Source organism: Paralichthys olivaceus, chromosome 15 (genome assembly GCF_024713975.1).
Source record: "Paralichthys olivaceus isolate ysfri-2021 chromosome 15, ASM2471397v2, whole genome shotgun sequence".
Classification (NCBI taxonomy): Eukaryota; Metazoa; Chordata; class Actinopteri; order Pleuronectiformes; family Paralichthyidae; genus Paralichthys; species Paralichthys olivaceus.
The window spans coordinates 12921257-12941135 of NC_091107.1; the positions used below are offsets into that span (position 1 = coordinate 12921257).

Consider the following 19879-nt stretch of genomic DNA (forward strand, 5'->3'; position numbering starts at 1 on the left):
AAACCAGAGAAGAACCTGTTTTGGTGTGGATCCAGTTCAGGGCGTGGAGCTTTCATCGACAGTTTCACATTACTCAGGGAATCATTCATGGAACTTGATAGAGAAAGAGAAATGAGGCACATTAAGTGAACTGATTACTATGAGTTTGTGAGATTTGGTGCAGCTTGATTGGATTGAAAGACACTGTTGGGCCTTGGCGTATGTATGTTGCTCTACTGAGTGCTGTTGTAGTTACTTATGAATTTAAACATTAATCCAACCTCTTTGTGAACATGCAGGAGACACCCAGAGCAACTGGAACATTCAGGAAAGTTCACAGAAATGTTCTTCACGTGTTTTACTTTCGTTCTAACATCTTCCACATGAATAAGAGTCGACTCAACGCACAGGAACATGGTTAAGGTTCTTTTATAGAATCAAATCAAGTTCAACAGAAACAGAAGAAACAGCCGCCCAACTGGTTTGAGGACACATGGATCAGTGACTTCACAGGAATTTTTCACCTGTGAACATAATGACCTGGAGCAAAGGGGTGGGGCTTTCCCTGTGAGAGCATGCAGGGTGGCAGTATTTCTTTACAGTGCTTCCTCTCACTTCCTGATCTCTGCACAAATATGTGGAGGGACAAACAAAGGACGGCCTGTTGTTATACTCTGGACCTCTGAGATATTACCCAGCAGCAGAGGTGAGACTGTGATGACACTGAAGTTACTCTCTGATTATTGTCAAAACTAAAGGTTGCTGGTTGAACCACAGGGAGATACTGTGCAGTGCTGTAAACGCCAGGTGTCGACAGTAGCAGAATAAATCAGACTGCAACACAGACTGTGATTTCGGCAGATTTCAGTTTCACTTGTTATCACCATGTCATAGGTTGAGATTAATCCAAGTGGGTGGAGCCAGAATAAGAATACAGATTTTCCGTGGATTGAAAACAGTTTTTCACCAGCTTAGTCAGGAGCACATTGTAATTACACTGAGAGGTGAGTAGATAAGTAACTAACTTCTGTCAGTGAAAAGTGTCTCAAAGGTTTTACAACAGTTTTATGTTGTGTGTTTACATCCATGTGATTTTTCGTTTAATTACTTTAATTAATGTCTGACTGATTTATTTTCATGTGAGGATCTGACTCTGATAACTCTCGTCTGTAGATTATTTGCCCGTCGCTGGTGTAAAGTATGTTCTTGTGGAATTATCTGACCGTGCTCCTGCTGATAGCTGCTCAGATATGTGAAGGTAAGGCATGATGCATGTTCACAGACACAAGTATAACATGCACTCCATACACAGTCAATTTGACAATAAGCGATACAACAGCAGCTTCTGGGAAACAGTCAGGAAGAATTTGAGGAAGTGACATTTCTTTGGAAAGCCAACATGTTGTGAGAAAATGACCTGAACTGTGGTATCAGGCTTTTCAGCTGATATACTGAATATGCAGCCATATGATGATTTATTGTGTAACAGCTACAGAGAGCAGCTGATTGTTTTTCCTCAATGTGGTAATACTTTGGATGAACTGTCTGTTTTGACAGTTCATGTTGACCCAAACAAAGCACGACAGTGACTTTAGGCTATGGGATAATAAACGTGTGTCATATTCCCAAACTAAAAATGTTGTAATCTTATTTATTAAGAAGCCTTGTATAATTTAATGATTGTAATAGAAATGTTAACTGTCTGTGAAACCTTGTATGTAATGTCTTTCTAGTCCATGAACAATGGTACTTCCGTTAGCACAGTCAGCACTGGATCAAAGCCAGTTCTAATGGTCACAGATGCATTTGTTTCTTAGGTCAAGGACACAAGGTTTCACAGACAGTTGAAACTTCCATTACAATCATCTGCTGAAAATATTTTTACATTTGAGTTTTCCTTCTTTAAAATCTGCCCCTGCCTTCTGGATCCTGTCTTTTTTTCAGACCATCAGTTTCCGATCAGCGTTGCAGGACAAAGCTGCAAATTAACAAAATGTATGGCGAAACTGAAAAGTGTGTGTTGTAAAATGAACTCTGAAACAACAGACACCAATAGGAGTGGGCATGTATGTCACCCTTTCAGTTCTAACGTTTCAGAATTGTTTTCCAACGTACGTGCACCAATTTTCAGATTAGCATTTACAAGGTTTCAAATCTGGAAAATAAACCGATGCACTGGGAGAAGACTGATACATTTCAAAAATTTGAAAAAAGAGCACTGCAGTTTAGGAAAACTCAAATTCAAAATAATTCAATTTTCATCCTTTTCTCTTCGAATCACATTTTTTAGATAACAAGTTTTGAAAGCCTTTGTTCCAGTTTAAGAAAAAGAGATTGATCCCATATTATAAGTCAGACCCTCTCATAAACCTCACGGTTGCCTCATTATCTGTTTTCCCATTTGAACTTGTTTATATCTGTCCGGGGGTTTCACTCTAGAATTGCTAGTCATTTACTCTGAGTCATTTGGAAATGATGTCATTGATGCAGGCAGAAACTGTGGATGATAAGTCATGAAATAGGTTACGCAACCTTCAGCAAAGCTTGTAAAATCTTAATGTTCCTGTGTCTAATTTATTCTTATTTAAAAGTGTCTCTCTTTTTATCTCTTCGTCCCTCAGCGGCTCACATATGTGACAAATTGGGGAAACTGAATTTTGGCCACGCGTTCTTTGGCACCAACGTCCAAGTTAAGTTGCGGCTGTTCACCAGGGAAAATGTCACCTGCGGCACGCTCCTGTCCCACACCAACCTGTCTGCCCACCCACAGTTCAACTTGTCTCGACCCACCACCTTCATTATTCACGGGTATCGGCCCACAGGGTCTATTCCTCTGTGGATGGACAGCAGCGTGGAGCTGCTGCTGGCCAGAACGGACACCAACGTCATAGTGGTAGACTGGAACCATGGAGCTACCAATGTGAACTATTTAAAGGTGGTGGAAAACTTGCAGGAGGTAGCAGCAAACCTCACTGGGTTCGCTGAAAGGATGCAGGTATGAGATGGGTCTGACACTCTCTGTGATCTCATGTTACTCAGACTGCTGTGTGTAACACGATGTAATAATGATCTCCTCAGGAACACGGGGCATCTCTGAGCTCCATCCACATGATTGGAATCAGTCTCGGAGCTCATATATCAGGTTTCGTAGGCGCCAACCTGAATGGCTCGATTGGAAGAATTACAGGTAAGAACGACTCATTTTGGAACATGGATTCAGATCATTTTGTTTCTTCCTGATCCACAATTACTGATTTTCTGATCACACTGATCACACTGATCACAAATTCATAAATTCATCCACTGATCGTCCGGTTAGTGGATGACCCTCTCTACCTCCTGAGCCACAGCCTCTCCAGCACCTATATCATTTACTGTTGTGTTCAGAAATAAAGGGACATTTCACCTGAGGTCTGCTGATGTGATGTTTGCAGCTCTGGATCCTGCCGGGCCTCAGTTCACTGGCACTGCACCAGAGTTGCGACTGGACTCCACAGATGCCCAGTTTGTGGACGTCCTGCACACAGACATCGATGGTGAGTTGAGCTGAATTTCAGTCAGATATATTCAAAACTATTTCAGATATGTTGTATAACTTCTTTTTCTCCGTATGTGTAAAACACTCATGTTCACGTTCACAGCTCTGGGCTACAGGGAGCCTTTGGGTCACATTGATTTCTACCCAAATGGAGGAACTGACCAACCCGGCTGCCCAAAGACCATCTTCTCTGGTACAGCCTGTAAAATCATGGGACTTGTGTTTCAAGGATACAAACATAATAATAACATTTCTTTCTCCATGTTGCTTCTGTACAGGAACTTCTTATTTCAAATGCGACCACCAGAGATCAGTGTTCCTCTTCCTCGGCTCGGTGAATCAGACGTGTTCCATCAGGGCGTTCCCCTGCTCGTCCTACAGCGACTTTCTGGACGGAAACTGCCTGAGCTGTGAGCAGTTTGGTGCTGCTGGGTGTCCTGTCTTTGGTTAGTACTCACATTATCTAGTTTTTTACTCTCAGAACTTACTAGAAAACAATATGTAAAGATAAGATCTACTGTTAATGGAAACATGAATTGTGTGTGATTCAAGATGTTTACTGTCACACAAGTTTTACAGAAACAATGATGCACTTTTATTAGAACAAACTGTTTATCTCCACAATAAATATTAAAATATGAACACTCAGAATAAACTCTTGAGTGTAGAATGATTTGTACAGTTTGTTGAATATTGCAGTATTGGGTATTTGAGGTATTTTCCATATTGATAGAATCCAAAAGATATTTTCAGGTACAAAGTTCTTTGGAGTATTAGTAAGGTCTGTCAATGTTTCTGAATAGAAACCTTTATTTACAGAATGTTATTGTTGACCTGACGCTGCTGTTTTTGCTCAAACACAGGCTATGACGTCGCACAGTGGAAAGACAGCCTGGTGGGACTGGGCCAAACAAAAATGTTCTTCACAACAAATCCAGAGTCTCCGTTCTGCAGTGAGTAACAGAACATGCATGATAACAATCATACTGGGGGGGGGGACAAAGGAGAGTAATGTAATCTCTGCATCTCTTGCAATAGTTTGAGGAAACACATTCAAGGGAAAAACAGGATTTGATCAAATAATCCCTAAAAAATGTGATGGCACATTCCAGTCTGTGAACCGAGTCAAGGACAATTGAACAGTTTTGTAGAAAAAGAAACAAATAATATCCAACACAATGATCCTTTAATATGACAGCATGAAGAACAACCTCACATTCTAGAATAGAAAAGGATAGAATGCACTGAACCAGCAGTTTAGGAGCAGAAAATAAAGAAGGGAAATTCAAAACTTGATTCCGAGTACACCTCATTTCAGTGAAGAGAAATATTTTAAAGTCAGAAGGATGAACGTGTTGTGTTTTTGTCTCCTCTTAGCTACAGGCTACACAGTGGATGTGGTGATATGGAACACCAATATTCAGTGTGGATACATGACCATTAAACTTCATCATAATGGTACAGAAGCAGTGGCGACCATTGACCAGTGAGCCTTCTCTCCATTTATCATAACGCACCAATACTACTAATAATACTATAATGCATAAACTATGACTTCTTTTGTCGGTGTATTACTGTGTTCTCTCTGTATAATGTGTTTTTTTTTTCACAACAGTAAATCATCAAAGTTTGAGAAGTACACAGAGAGCAAGTTGTTCGCCCAGTTTGACAAAGGCATTGAGTCAGTGGACAAAATCTCTGTCAAGTTCTCCACTAAGAACCTGCTTAAGTCCAAATATAAGCTTCGTGTTCTGCGAATCCGTCTCACGCATCTGGAACTCAAGAAAACGTAAGCAACATATTTTTTTAAATGCAATATCTTATTAATTTGACCTACTTGAGCCGTAATTTCCGTCATTCTTATAGTCGAATTAATCTTTTCTCCCAGCTCTATTAACAGTTATACGTGATCTCTATGTTACAGGGCTCTCTGTCGATATGACATCCTTCTTGAGGACAACACAGAGGTCACATTCAGGCCGATTACCTGTGAAGAATTCAACTTCTGAGGCACAATCAAACCTTGTGTCAGAAACTTTACTGTGTGTTCTGAGGCTGTCAGCTGCCTTGCACAGGAAAACAAAAAGGAAAAGAGAAAAGAAATCACATGGCAGCCAAAAATTTACTTACAAATTCAATGTGATATACCGGTGTATATACTGTATATGTGTTTTTAAGAGAAAATATATATTATATGTGTGTTTGTCTGGGAAAGGGACTGTATTTGACTTTCACTCCTGGTTAAAATCTGAGCCATTTTAAACAATGTAAATTCATTCGTCCTCAATTTTTAAAAAACAAAAACAAAAATACTCTGTCCTTTTGTTCATTCAGCAGTCTCACAAAAAAGTAAATGAAATGACCTAACCTAAGTATTTTTTAATGTTATATAAGTATGTGTATATAATATTTATATGTTTTACTCTTTTTAACTCAAGCATAGAAAAATATTTATCAGATATGGGTTCAACAGGATATTTAAACATAGTTCTTTTTGTCAAATCAGGATCTCATGTCTCCGATGTTGATTTCAGTCATTTAGACATGTGCTTCTTCATACGCTGAATCTCCATCTGCAACAAAACACCACAAAACAAACCATGAGAGTACTTTCTAACATTGAATCTAATGTTCTCAGCTCAGAAAACACAGATTCCACTGTTCTTCGTTTCTTTCGAGTTTCACCTGTAAAGTCAAGCGGATCCTTTTCTCCTCATCCAGCTCGTTCATCAGCAGTTTGATTTCTTTGCTGGAAAAACCAAATATTGTCACATTAGTTCAGCAAAACCAAATGATGGGGTGCAGGGATGGGACAGGCGGGCCATTTAACACAGATTTTGAACATAGATTAGAGCGACAAAGCCGTACTTGTGCTGACTCTTCATCTGCTCAAACTGGTCCCTCAGGTCCCTCAGCTCCGTCTGCAGCTCATCCAGGTTCGCTGACGTGTGTGTTGCTGGATGTCTGCTCGGCCGGGGGTCGGACCTGAGGCCCGGGGGCAGCACAGCAGAGAGAGCCTTTGGTAACAGAGAGGAGAAGGATGGGATGGGCTCACTTTTTGGTGCCGCTGCCTGTAGAGAATAACCCAACATTATTATTTGACAGAAATCTGAGATAATAATTACAAGTATTTTTTTCTCTTTACGCTCACCGGCAGGGCAGAGCCATTGTGACTTGCTTCCTGACAGTTTTCTTTTAGTGTTGAAGCATCCAGCTCTTCACTCAGGTTTTCTTTTCTTTCCTTCTCCATCATGAGTGTTGCCTGTAAGTTGAGTCTAGTTTGAGATGTCTGATAAGTAAAGTACATCTAAATTCTATTCTAAATATATAAAACAAATGTCCCAGAGTTTGGTGCTCTCCAAAGAAACTATTGAAACAAATTATTCTAGTGAAAAGTGAAATGAATATTAAATACAGGGTGAGAATCTTCTGCTGTGTGTGTCAGTGTGTGTCAGAGAGGCAGCTCAGAGAAGTTAAATTTACCTCAAGGACAGATGAAACACAAACAGACCAGACCACACACTCAGCTGAGTTACAATGGTATGTAAGTGGTTAATGTAACATTGCTCTGGTTGGATTCTAAATATATAATTTCAAATGTATACTTCCCAGAGTCTGAAGCTCTGACTGTAACCTCCCATCCCTTGCACCAGCTATCTGCTCATTCAGCTTCTCCGCCACTGACGCAATAGAGGCAAACTCCTCAGTGTCTTTGAGAGAAACGGAGAATTAATGTTAAAGAAAAATCCTCTTAGGACTAATTCAAACCCATCGTTATAGAATATATCGGCCCAATTCTAAAGAATACAGTAACATCCATTCTTTTCAAGCATGCAGCACGGTAGCATTTTATTTCTCATGACTTTGCCACAGATGAAACAGCAGTATGGTTGAGAGGCTTACCAGGAATGAGGGCTGAGCTGTAGCTGCCCATGAGGAATACAAGTGCAGTGAAAGACAGAAAGACCTGCAGAGACTTTAAATCTACATCTACAGACAGAGTGGAGCAGAATTCAACAGTCAGCTCAGTAAAACCTCGTGTTACATCTGAGAGACATTGAAAAGTTCTGAGAACAACTTTTTTCTTTTCTTTACTTCTCTACTTTTTGTGATTTTTAGCCATTTCAGACTTGGATGCTTCTTTATCAAACAGAATTTGGGGGTTTCTCAACAAACAGCTGTTCCTGTCATGCAGTGAACAAATGTGCAGCAAATGCAGGAACAGATGCAGTGACAGATCTGAACAGTCATTAGTGAACATACTGAACCATTTAGAAGATTATTGTGAGTTGCGGTCGAAGGATCTGGAGCAAACACTCACCTTGTTTTGCCAGTGTCACCAGTGAGATACAGCAGCACCTGTGGTCATGGGACACCCTCCATTGTAACCCAGTGTGGTGGTCAGAGCATGTTGTGATGAAGGGTGCTACTGTCAGGTCTAAGTTTAGCTCAGGACAGAGTGGAGCAATAGTGCCCCGCTCACAAATATCACCGGGGCAGAGTGAAGGGCAGCAGCAGAGGTTTAAAGGGGCAAAGACAATGAAGTCACTGATGTTTACACTGCAGAAAACAGGAGGCAGAAGACGTGATCTGCTTTTATTGTGAAAAGTTCTGATTGGCTCTCCTGAACAGCTCTTAAAGGGACAACCAAGATTTCCCACATTAAGTCCAGTTTACTCATCACAGATTATTCTGCCATGTTGCAAAATCATTTGTATATATATTATAGGGTGGGGGTGGTTGGTTTTGAGAAGGGTTTGAAATAAATACATGCATTATGGGAAATTTAGGCCCAAAATGTTTGGGATAAACTGGGAATATAAATTAGAGTCAAGATAACCCTGCTTCTTTTCCTCCCGGCAACTTTATGGACATTCAATTCCAAATTGCTGGAGTGCTTGAAGTTCTGCCACACCCTGAAATGAGTATTGATTTAAATTTTATTGAACAGTAATTAAGGGAATTTAGTAAATAATTGAATGTAGTAATTAAATTTAAAATCTAATATCTATCTGAGGACATAAAATAGTATGAGGTTTGATTAAGACTTAGACATTTCGACCATAGACACTGGCCTGAAAACTCCTGTATCCTCCCCTTTAATCCAATCCAACAGCTAATGGTTTATTCCTTGGCCCATACTGCACCTTTCCACATTCTTTCAGTAAAATTGGTTCAATAGTTTTTGCAGAATCTTGCTGACAGACAAACAGCATTTAAAACAACAGCACTACTAATGAACTGATTCTGCATCTGTTCAAATCAACAGTAAAAATAAACACAACTCTGAAATGAAGTTTGTTAAATCGTTTTTTACTTCAAGTCTCAAACAATAAACTGAACATGTGATTATACAAGTTGTACGTAGTAGTAGCCAAGAGTCAGTTGAGGGGCCACGTTTCCTAATCAGAAACACCCATGAGTGATAAAATAAGACACCTCATTGGATACGTTTTTACAAGCGATGAAGGTGAGATGTTAAAGTAAACATTTCTTGGATTGGACTCAAATGTTGCTGGACTGGTAAACAAACAAACAAAAAATGATAATACTATGTGAAATAAAGAACGCCAAGATCACTAGCAGCAATTCCCAAATCCAAAAATACGTCAGGAAAAAAACGAGACAATAGCATTTCATATAATACCATGTGTTAATCTTCTAAAACAAAGTACTGCAGTACTTCATAGATGAAACTGAAACACAAGTACCAGAGAACAAGTGTAAGCAACCACACTTCCTTATATACAAGCAGGTTGGGATTGTACTGAGAGAAGGGTTTGTGCAGTCCACCCAGCCGAAGAAATCTCAACGTTGTCTGCTTTCCAGTGTCACGTCTGCAGACTGTGCTGGGATACAGAAATAAACCACAGTGAATACATCCACATTTTTTTAATGTAATACAATATTACAAGTACTTTTATGATTATTATATAATCATGATTTATTGAGTTACATAACCTTTTTAATTCGAAGAAATGACATCACAGTAAGCAAAAATACCAATGTAAACGCTAGTGGATGATTGCAGACTTCAAGGGGTTAAATGAGGGATACAGTAGCAAAGCCGATTCATACTATGTACTGAACAGGCCTACTTATGACCTGGTGATGGACGTCAGGACAGTTTCTTACCGGAGGTTGTCACCAGCGTTGTTGGTTGGGTCCTCTGTTGTATGGCGCACGCTGACGCATCACTCTCATGTTGCGGTATTTAGACATGATATTATAACTTTTTCTAAACACGGGTCTCTGATTTAGGAAAGGACGTGGCACCAAGCTCTCCTGATAAGAAAAAACCCCAAATAAATTCACAAATTAGTCATTTTAAAAGAATTTTCCTGAAAAACGCAAGATATCTCTGAAGAGGGGTAAACATACCATGAGCGGTCTTCTTACATTTCCAGACATTTCAGGACCTGGGTTCCTTGGACCACCAGTGAACCTCGGTCTCTGTAAAACAACAGTGAACACTGAATACATAAAGTAAGAAATTACCCTCATTTATTCCTCATGCATTTAAAATTAAAGCAAGACCAGGCAGATGTAAATGTAACTTCATTGTCTAGTGATCATACTGCTGAAATAGTTAAATCTACCAAAAACACCCGTAGCTCACACACTTTTAGTATTTCCACACAATCAAGAATTAAACTTTAAGTTTACAGCTTGAAAGGCCGGACCCCTGTACATTGTACAACTGATTCTTTATGGTTTCATCACACAGAGCTCAACAGTCCATTAAATCAAACGCCTCACTCACCTGAAAGGGTGGTGGTCCTGGTTTTCTGAAGGGCCTCCCAGATCTGTTGCCGTCCACCATCACATTAAACGGCCTGAAAAACAAAGAGAATGTCAGAAACAGCAAAACACTTCCAGCAAAAATCTCACATTTAACAGGTGAACCCCAGGTCTCAAATTGTTGGGTATTATAAGAAATGTACCTGAACATCCTCTTGTCCATATGTCCCCGTTTTCTGTCTTCAGGCAACGATCTTGGATTATTCGTCCTTGAGAGTCGGCTGTCCGATGAGTCTTCTTCATCTGAGCTATGTTCTAAAAAAAACAAGGAGATAAAAAAATTAGAATAAAAGCCTATGGCTGAGAGGCATGTTAAATGATGGCATATAAAAAAACAACTGCACATTTGATTACAAAAATTATATATTTACCACTCTTTGACTTTGGGCTGTGATCTTTGGGAGGTGAGCCATCCTTAGAGGAGCTTGGCCCCGGAGGCCAGTGGGACAAAACAACAAGGTCACGTTTCTCTATGGGAGAAGATCTGTGGAATGTGTGGAAGAGTTAAGATCATAAGCGTTCATATAACAGCATCATGTACAAAACATTTATTAATTTGTCTTGGATACATTAACATGTTATTCAAGTGTTTCAAGAAACAGACTGAAAGTAAAAGGTAAAAATCAACCTGTTGACTCTTAAAAGAAATTTAAACCAGTAATGAACAGAAGTATTTTTCAGGCAGATTAAAGATTATAAAGCCACGCATTACACATGGGTACTTACAAAAAAACCATGGCATGTCCATGCTCCTTCTATTATTATACCCCGAATCAATCTGAGCTCTCTTCATTCACTCAGTGATTGTTGGAGTTGACTTTAAGATAGTGGTCTACATCACATCACCAAATCTTCTATCATCCCTCTCTCAGAGGCACAGGAGGAAAACGCCCTGGTTTTCACTGTCACACTGAAGTTCAGGTGTTTAATCAGGTCATTCTCTGTTGTTCCTTTAGTTTCATTCAATCATTTCCATTGTCCAAACAGGATCCCGACATGTATCTCAGAGAGGCCATGAGAGGTTTGAGTCTTGAAGACGTTTGTAGTTCTGACAGGTCCGGGCTGATGATTATGTAAGTTTCTTATCCATAACTGTGCAGTGGCTTTAAGAGATGAGCCAGTCCAGGGTTCAAAGCTACTTACTACAGGCTTTGTAGAGCTTTCAAGTGAGACGTCCATTTCTTCAGATCTCTTACTCTCCTTAAAATTGTTGGCATTGGGAATGGCCATTCATGAAAATGCCAGATTTTACAAGGATCAGATTAATTCTGCAGTAAAACCACAGTGAAGGAGGTTGTGCAGTGCTCTCTACTCCTCTTCATGTAGTAACTTTAAGTTACAGAAGAATGGATTGAGGACATGTTTTGTCCAAAACACTAGACGTCTTTACAGGTTGACAGGTTGACAGGTGCAGGCTTAGACTTTAAGTGCAGTGGGCTCTGATTGCATTAGCCTTGTAAAGCAGTGACTGAATATTGTGAGTTCCCTCGGGCTCATGATGAGGTGTTCATCATGATTGTTACATTTAGGCCAGACTTCAGATTGGACACAGTAGCTGACAAACAGACCAAGCCAATGTTGACCTGTGGGTCCAGTGCAAACATTTTCACACCGATAAGAATAAACCAGAGGGCGTGGTAAGGCTACACAGAGCAGGCTGATCTTGCTTTCGTCCACATGCAGTATCAAGTTGGAATTTTGGCCACTTGAAATCTCTTCCTTCATTTTGTTCTCATCTATTTCAAATCCAACCTCTTAACGTCTGTCTTAATTTTTCCACTTGTGCTTCGTCCTTTTTGGAGTTCGCCCTTCTGTTGAAGGTATTGCTGATACAATTAAAACAAAGCTGCTCATCTAGTAGCTCAATGGTCCCTGGTTATGCCTCATGTTGGTCATCACAAGGCTTCAAGATGATTCTCTGGCTTTGACATTTTTAACAGGTTCTGATAACGACTCCAGTATTTAAGACACTGTATGAAGTGCAAGTAGTAGTTTGTCTCCTCTTCATTCTGCCCAGTCTGAACAGAAATGATGTCCACAAGGGTTTTTGCTTCGGATGGTGCTGAACCGTGTAGTTTATCCAGATAAGCTGATCCGTTTACTCACTGGAAAAATGTCATTTCCACCCCTTTGTCACACGTGAACTGGGCATTACATTGGGTCATAGCATATGTGTGCATGTTGTTACGCATCGAATGAATGTGAGATAATAAGTATTCTTGGCTGAGTTGACTGCGCTCGATTGGGCCCCAAAAAAAAATCTTTGTCTTGAATGTTAAAAGTCTATACTTAACTTTAGAGCTTTATGAAGCGATTGTTATTGGTAATTTAATGTGCATAGACAAAGAAGTCCGAATTTTCAATCTTAATCTCTTTAGTTATTTTTCCGTGAATTTCTCAGTAAGAGTCAGACGTGTCCTCTAAATCTGACGATGGCTGGTGATGTCCAACAACAGAAATTCCTCTTCACAGTTTAAGGACTTTAAACTGTCTCTGTGACCGTCATCCATCTTGATCATGTTGTGATTACTCAGGGACTCAGGGAGATTAGCTTTGTTTTTGGAAATTCTTTGATAAAAAACGCCTTGACTTTTAATGCTTCTGTCCTGTCTGTTTTAGTTGGAGCCTTGAACGATCACCATTGGACATCCATTTGATGCATCTCTTTTTTCCAGAGTCCAGGTAAAAGGTGACTTTCTGCCAACAATTTAAAAATGGGGACAGTGCGAATTTCTGTGGAGTTTTCATGTCCTTATTTTGCGTACATGGATATACTGCTTTGCAATAGATGTTGTAACTTCAGCTTCAGATTTGTTTTCTACCAACGATGAAGGGTCTTCACGATATGCTGAAGAACAACTCTCTTTAAGATATTCATTGTTGACAAACTGATGAATCCTCAACAGCACAGATCAAATCATTTTCCCATGGACCTCATCACAGCAATAATACTTTTTGTCTGCTTTTAAAAACAGGCGGGCTTTGTGTCGACATGATGCTGTAACTTAGCACTTTCTCTTGAGCCCGGGAAAATATTTTTGAAACACAGGCAGCACGCAGACAGGGAGGCGTTAGAGAACTTTTGTAGCTTTTCATCAACTGAATCAGTGTTGCACATTTAGCCCATCACGACATCTCCATTTTCCACAGCTGGCACCCCCTTCCCATTGAGACATTCTTTCTTGACCTCTTAATCATCATCAAGCCCCTGCGAATAGTGCTACAAGGAAAATACCGTACCTGTGTGTGTTCAAGGACCGGCGAGACTCCACCTGTTCTTTGTCTGTGTCAGAGTCTCTTGAAGACTTGCTGCTAGTGCCTTCTTCTCTGGGGGGTGAATGTTGTGGTGTTGGCCTCCTTGGTTCCACCTTTCTCTGGGGAACTGGATTTGACTGGAAACGTCTCTTTCTGGTAGCAAAAACAGAGCTGAAATTTCCCCGTGGGGTGAAGTCGCCCACGCGGGGCCTGGGATTCACTGATGGGGGGAGCCTGAGCCCCATAAGAGACTCTGCTTTGACTTGTCTGCCTCTAACTAGGTAACTTTTATCACCAAAAGGTTTACCACCAAATGGCCTGGGAAAACTGAAAAACTGAGGTCGGTCTCTCCTGGGATGTTTCAGATTGCCATGCTCTTGTGCAGCGTCTGCAGGGGGCATGCTAACATCAGATATCTTCCTCTTGCGGGGTCCAGGCCCCTGCCTTTCCTGAGGGCTCCTGTGGTAGGATGTTGACTGTGGTGGACCTCCTTTCCATGAGGGAGATCTGAAAGGGAGCTGGTGAGGGACATCTTGTGCTCTCTCTCTACTGTGGGATCTGCTGCCCTGCCTCTCCACTGGACCACGCTGCCGCCTGGAGTCTTGCTCAGATGACCACCTGCATATCCATCAAACAATACAGAAATAATTACAATGACAGATCCATTGTCATGTTAAGTGGGAGGCGGAACTTTTAACTTTTATCTTAATGCAGCCCTTCATATTGTCATGACAGAATGAATCAGGTAGGAGAAGTACATTCACAGAGTAATTACAGATGTAACACTCCTCAATGGCAGGTGAAACCACATTTACATCAGACCCCCATTTATCCCCTCTAATAACTATGGGTTGGGGCAGAGTAGAGGTAATCATTATGACCCCTGTGATTTCGAGGACTGGGCCAGCTTCAGGCCTCCTCCTTACTAATTTTACCCAGCTGGGATAGTTGCATCACTCCTGTACCTCTCTGGACACGGGCCTCTCCCATGCATCTCTCTGGGGCTCCTCTGTGACCCAGAGGGCCTGTGCTCTCCATTGTGTGGATGAGAGAATGCTCCAGCCTCGTTCCAGCGCTTCATGCCATGACCTGAGTGCTCATAGGGCCTTTCTCTGGGGTTGAAATTCCCACGAGGATCTCGACTCCGCTGCTCCTGATGGGAAAAACCTGACTGCCTTTTGTGGCCCCTGAAGGACCCCTGAAAGGCTTGTGAAGAGCCTGGCCTCCTGTCAGCTGGGTGGTTACGAAAATGTCTCGGGGAAGGTGACCTGTGCCCTGAGGGTTGGCCGTGGAAAGGTGGGCCCCTCTGACCTGGGGATCCTTGTGCAGGACTGCGAGAGGTTGATGGGTTCTGGCCATGAGGGGGTCGATTTGGCCTAGATGGAAAAGGCCTCCTCTGGCTATGATGCGGTTCCATTTTGGGAGAGTATGATTGAAAGGAATCCTGATTAGGGGACCTCATGTTATTGAAACGTGGCTCCCTTTGCTCTCCCATCAGGGGGACTCTCTTGACAACTGGGGGTCGTCCTCTACCTCTGGAATCTCTCCAGTTAAAGGGGGTCTTTACTGTGTAACCTGGGGCATCTCTTCTATTTTTAGGGTTATAGTTCCCTTCATTCTGCCCCATTCCATGACCTTCTCCGTATGGTCTGAGAAGACACAAGAAAAACAAAGATGCGTAAATTAAAACACATCATCCCATTCTAAAGTACAATATTTTGCAACAACAACAATCATAAATACCAAAGATTAAGTGGAAAAAAATATATAGTACATAGTTACAAATAAAATGTTGTCAAATTATTACCTATATGTTACAACATATTGCTAGCAAAAACACAAATAAAGAACAACACACTATTGCACACTTATATGCAACTAAATAGCATAACTGTTAAAATCCTGATCTTCCTTGTCTATCTTTTTAATTTTTGCGTCTGCCGCATGTTAGAAGCGTCATTAACCCCCCACTGACTTTATACAAGGAGGCCAAGTGGATAAAGTCTGTAGAAACTGCGGAGCATCTCACTGGAACATTTGTGTTTACATGCACCTCCTCCGGAAAAAATTGCCCAGTGCATGTCTGAAAGTCGCTAGAGAGAACAAACTTGACCCAGTCAAAATACATTACCTGGGCTTTATGCGTGGTGGTCCAAAATGTGGTCGGACCATCTTAGGAAGTATGTGAATAATCTATGGACAAAAAAAAACATGCTCAGTAAATAGATAAAATACTTAATTCCTAAAGCTAGTCACAATCTTTGTCCTGTCGTCACTCCACTGTGGAAAAAAAGCACATTGCAGTCTGAAGTCTGAGTACAGCTGTTATTTCATAGTATAGATTAAAAATAGTTAAACAAATGAGCGGAGTCAAACGAAGCAATGGTGCAAAGTTCTATGGGTGTGACATTGTGGAAGCCAACCCACAGCATTGTTAACTATTGATCTTAGATAGGACAGAGTTCACTCAGTCTGAATCTTATCAGTTTCGTTTCAGACCAAAAAAAATAGACACTGTATTACAGTTGCCTTCATGATAATGTTCGGATGATTAAAACAGAAAACAAACGCGTTGTTTTTCATTTGATCTAGTAGCAAAACACCTTAACAGGACTGTACTAAGAATTGTGTAATTCATAATTCAAAATGACCATAATTTAAAAGAACATATCACAGATTGTATTTGAATATGTTGGGGCATAAAAAACACACCATGGTCCCTTTCCTTCGTTCAACAGGAATATGTGCGATCCTAAATTTAATATCGCAGATTAAACTTTCCCAGATGATTAAATTACAGTAATGCTCCAACTCGGTGTACAAGGGAACAGCGTGTTTAGGTTGGGTCTGTTTCAGAGGTGGCCGCTGTGTCAGCTTCTTCCCGGATCCATTACTCATGCGGACGGGATCATGGAGCCTCCATTTACGGTCAGAGCAACACGACACACATTAGGTTGAAGCCATCGTGTTGTCTGTGTGCGGACACCAGGTCCTACACTGCAGCGGAGGAGGACATTTTATTATCACACGGAGCCTCCATGTTTCCACTGGGTTTATTTTTAGCAACGCACCGTGGAAATACAGGTCGAGTTAACGCTAACAACCTTAACTCGCTGCTAAGTCAGCTAGCATGGGTGTTTCGCTGGTTTGTGACGCTGCGTTTAGAAAAATGGCACCGAGTCGTTCGAATCATCTTATTAACAACTAGACAAATTAAAAAAGGACAGAAAACGTAGTGTGATGTGTCAGTAAGTGTGATTCAACCACGAAGAGCAGAACTTACCCGAGCGCAGCCGTCGATCAGATAAAAGCTACGTGCGACACAGCTGAGCTTCTTCTTCGTCGCACGACACTCGTCTCCTAAAATAGCATTTGACAACCAGACTGCAGCGCCACCTGCTGCCCCGGAGGGTGAACTACGGGCTTTACTCCTAAACATGCTTGAGGTGTTAGTTTGACTTTAAAGGGATAGTTCACCGAAAAATGTAAATTCACTCATTATCTACTCACCACTATGCCGGTGGGTGAAGTGTTTGAGTCCACAAAACACTTTGGGAGTCTTAAGGGTGAACAGTGTTGCACCCAGATCTAGTACAATTGAAGTAACTGGTGTCCACTTATTCTTCAAACATAAAGAAAACGTTCGTAAGCCCTCACATTCAAATTTGACTACAAATTTGCAGCTAAATGTCTCTGGAGGATAACAGCAGACATTTACCTTTACCTTTACCTTTATCTCTACCTTTAACTCTTAGTGTTTGAGGGTGTTTATCTTTTTCCCTCTGTATTTATATCAGTGACATTATAGCCATGTACGAGAAACAGTGTAACAGTGTAATGAAACATGATTTGATTCAATAGCATCTTGAACCACAGCTGCCAAAATGTCACATCAACTGAATCACCTTTAAAAAAAACTCATTATTATGACGTGTGAGGCTTGTAGAGTGGAACATGAACCTATTAGATCTCTAACATTATGCATTGATGTGTCCATGCTTACACTGTGTTGTATGTGTTATTTCAGGTGCTGTTGCCACTGTCTCAATTAATAAGAGAAATAATTACCTCCACAATGTTCTGTTTTCTGCCCTGTCCGGTTTTATGTTGGTTGATTTTTTTTTTTTTAAGCAAGATTACGATAAACTGCTGAAGGATGCTGTATGGGTCAAGGAAGAGCCCATTCAAATTTGGTGTGGATGCAGGATTTTTTTTTAACTTTCTTTAACATTGTGAGATACAGTGTTTCTCAACATTTTAGTTGTTTTCTCAAAGAATAATTCATGGATCTTGATTAACTACAATTTCACGGGTGCCTGCAATCTGGTGCAGATCCAAACAAAAATCTATTGAATGTGAATGTGGTTCCATTAGGGGACTGTTGGGTCTTTGCAGAGGTATGCACTCTACTGAATGCCCTTCTAGTTTCTGTCTGTCTCTGTTCAGGGGATTAAAAACAATTGATTAACAGCCAGAATGATGGGCGTAACCAGGATTAAACAGTTTTCTCTATTGTTCCAATGCAGCTAATTCATCAGGAAGTGTTTCCCCCATCTAGTCAACTGTTTCAAAGCAGGCAGCCTGAGTGATTTCTTTAATTTCTGTAATTTACTTGTCTTTAAAGTTATAAATCTCTTCTCATCTTTGCAATACATCTGTGATCACCTTCTGTTCAGGTTATCAGCTCAATAACACCCATGAACACACACACTGAAAATGCAGAGCTCCAGTTTTTTACTTTTTATTGTTTCTGGTAACATTATCATGACCATGCTAACCATGCACAATGTCTACAGAAGTTACGTCACTTAAAGAGTTAATCTGATTGGGAGAGATTGCTCTTAAGAGCAGACAAACAATGTGGTTGCATGTATGTATCGTATTATCTTTGTATTTTCTTTTCACCCCCCTTGCAAAAAATCCTAAATGTGGAACAGCTGTTTGAATTTGCCCCAAACATATAGAGCAAATCCTGATTCGCAGATGCAATTATTGGCTACTTCACTTACAGCGATTCAGAGAGCTGAAGCAGGGGATGCATTGTCTGAGAGACACATCTTAATGTCACTGTATACAGTGACAATACAGTATAGCTCATAATCATTTGCAGCATGGGGGAAATAACAAGTTTCAAACCAAGGTTCAAGTATTACAGGTCACACACAGTAATTCCAGTGGCCAAACATACACTGTAACACAAAACTAAAGTAGCTCTATCAGTCTAAAATTAAGCATCTCTACTGAAATTACATTTAGACATGACACAGAGAAAGAAAAAAGAAATCAGTGATTAGTGATGTGATGAACTGTTTGTCAATTTACAGGAGGTAATTCCTTCACAAGACCACATGGATGGAGAAAAACATGAGCAGCAAACAGCATCTTTATAGCTACAGGGCACACGTACTTACGGTGATTGTTAACATTGTGCCACTTCAGTCTTGGGGCCTGGTCACATATACACAAATGCAAAGCAAATATTGTTGGTTAAAGTTCATCAAAGTTGAACCCCACACATTCGCATATGCTTGCCCTCAAAATCTACTGAATGGAATCTATGCAATTACTGTACATCTGTTAGATGAATGCATCCATTAGCAACCTTGGAAACACATTTCAGCTAAATCAATCAGGAGTACATGCGAGAGGAACAGGACAGACATTTTTTAAATAAATCAGGAACGTGAGATGCCTCACCCAGCTACACATTAAAGGCTTAAAAGAGATTGTGAAATGCAGAGGTTCAAACAGTCCTCAATGCTCTGCGGTGAGGGGTCTGTGTGGGGACAATTAAAGATTCTTACCGAACAGCTAGCTCACAAAACAATATTTTCTAAAGGCCTATATTTAAAACCCTGATATTTGTTTTTCTGTCGTTACATCCAGAGACGCCTTCTCTCTGTGAGGCTTTCACATGTGCTCATCTTGCACTCACACACATACACTTGTCCCAGTAAAAAGGACTGCATGATAAACAACATTTCTGCCACACAATTTAAATGGTAATTAATTACCTCCGCCAAGGGGGGCAAGTCTTTGCCCCTGTTTTGTTTGTTGATTGGTGGTTTGTTTGTTTGTGAGCAGGATTTAGTAAAAACTACGGAACAGATTATCTCAAAACTTGATGGAAAGATGTGGTATGGGTCAGGGAAAAGGATTCAGACAAAGGGTAGATCCAGGATTTTGTTTTTCACCTTCTTTAGCTTTGGGAGATGAGGTGTTTTACTGACATTTTCACTATTTTCCCAAGGAATAACTCATTTATCGTGATGGAAAAGTTCAGACATACTTAGAGGATTGACATGA

At 40.7% G+C, this 19879-nt stretch overlaps 3 protein-coding genes across 7 annotated transcripts; 1 reads left to right on the top strand and 2 right to left on the bottom strand.

The window, feature by feature from the left end:
• Positions 1-533: 533 nt before the first annotated feature.
• On the top strand, positions 534-5827 carry LOC109628840 (lipase member H). Of its 2 annotated transcripts, none has more exons than XM_020086259.2 (11): positions 534-685; positions 1153-1237; positions 2601-2974; positions 3058-3166; positions 3414-3515; positions 3621-3710; positions 3796-3963; positions 4381-4470; positions 4895-5003; positions 5133-5306; positions 5442-5827. In XM_020086259.2, the coding sequence occupies exons 2-11, from the start codon at positions 1180-1182 to the stop codon at positions 5524-5526; spliced, it is 1359 nt and encodes a 452-aa protein (XP_019941818.1). In that variant the 5' UTR covers positions 534-685; positions 1153-1179; the 3' UTR covers positions 5527-5827. The 2 variants fall into 2 exon arrangements, with proteins under 2 accessions (XP_019941818.1, XP_019941820.1); XM_020086261.2 differs by lacking the exon at positions 534-685 and adding an exon at positions 907-983.
• Positions 5828-5953: 126 nt separating this feature from the next.
• On the bottom strand, positions 5954-7964 carry LOC109628843 (SH3 domain-containing kinase-binding protein 1). The gene is made up of 7 exons (XM_069539629.1): positions 7839-7964; positions 7421-7507; positions 7126-7227; positions 6669-6778; positions 6386-6588; positions 6203-6266; positions 5954-6090 (listed from the first exon to the last, which is right to left on the bottom strand). Exons 2-7 carry the CDS (start codon positions 7449-7451, stop codon positions 6052-6054), a joined length of 549 nt encoding a protein of 182 aa, XP_069395730.1. The 5' UTR covers positions 7452-7507; positions 7839-7964; the 3' UTR covers positions 5954-6051.
• An 845-nt stretch (positions 7965-8809) lies between these two features.
• Positions 8810-17027, bottom strand: LOC109628655 (serine/arginine repetitive matrix protein 1). Of its 4 annotated transcripts, none has more exons than XM_069539626.1 (10): positions 16857-17027; positions 15705-15766; positions 14539-15222; positions 13559-14191; positions 10690-10802; positions 10462-10573; positions 10281-10353; positions 9899-9970; positions 9653-9802; positions 8810-9361 (listed from the first exon to the last, which is right to left on the bottom strand). In XM_069539626.1, exons 1-9 carry the CDS (start codon positions 17010-17012, stop codon positions 9662-9664), a joined length of 2046 nt encoding a protein of 681 aa, XP_069395727.1. In that variant the 5' UTR covers positions 17013-17027; the 3' UTR covers positions 8810-9361; positions 9653-9661. The 4 variants fall into 4 exon arrangements, with proteins under 4 accessions (XP_069395727.1, XP_019941453.2, XP_069395726.1 ...); XM_020085894.2 differs by having other exon boundaries at positions 8810-9366; XM_069539625.1 differs by having other exon boundaries at positions 16286-16858.
• Between the last annotated feature and the right edge of the window lie 2852 nt (positions 17028-19879).

Coding starts and splice junctions, on each gene's coding strand:
- LOC109628840 (XM_020086259.2), top strand. CDS start 1,180: ATGTTCTTGTGGAATTATCTGACCGTGCTCCTGCTGATAGCTGCTCAG. Junction 3,516..3,620: donor CCTGCACACAGACATCGATG/GTGAGTTGAGCT, acceptor TCACGTTCACAG/CTCTGGGCTACAGGGAGCCT. Junction 5,307..5,441: donor CATCTGGAACTCAAGAAAAC/GTAAGCAACATA, acceptor TCTATGTTACAG/GGCTCTCTGTCGATATGACA.
- LOC109628655 (XM_069539625.1), bottom strand. CDS start 16,471: ATGAGTAATGGATCCGGGAAGAAGCTGACACAGCGGCCACCTCTGAAA. Junction 10,803..13,558: donor CGGTCCTTGAACACACACAG/GTACGGTATTTT, acceptor CACATTCCACAG/ATCTTCTCCCATAGAGAAAC. Junction 10,354..10,461: donor ATGGACAAGAGGATGTTCAG/GTACATTTCTTA, acceptor TTTGTTTTTCAG/GCCGTTTAATGTGATGGTGG.
- LOC109628843 (XM_069539629.1), bottom strand. CDS start 7,451: ATGGGCAGCTACAGCTCAGCCCTCATTCCTG. Junction 6,267..6,385: donor CAGATGAAGAGTCAGCACAA/GTACGGCTTTGT, acceptor TGGTTTTTCCAG/CAAAGAAATCAAACTGCTGA. Junction 6,091..6,202: donor GGATCCGCTTGACTTTACAG/GTGAAACTCGAA, acceptor GTTTTGTTGCAG/ATGGAGATTCAGCGTATGAA.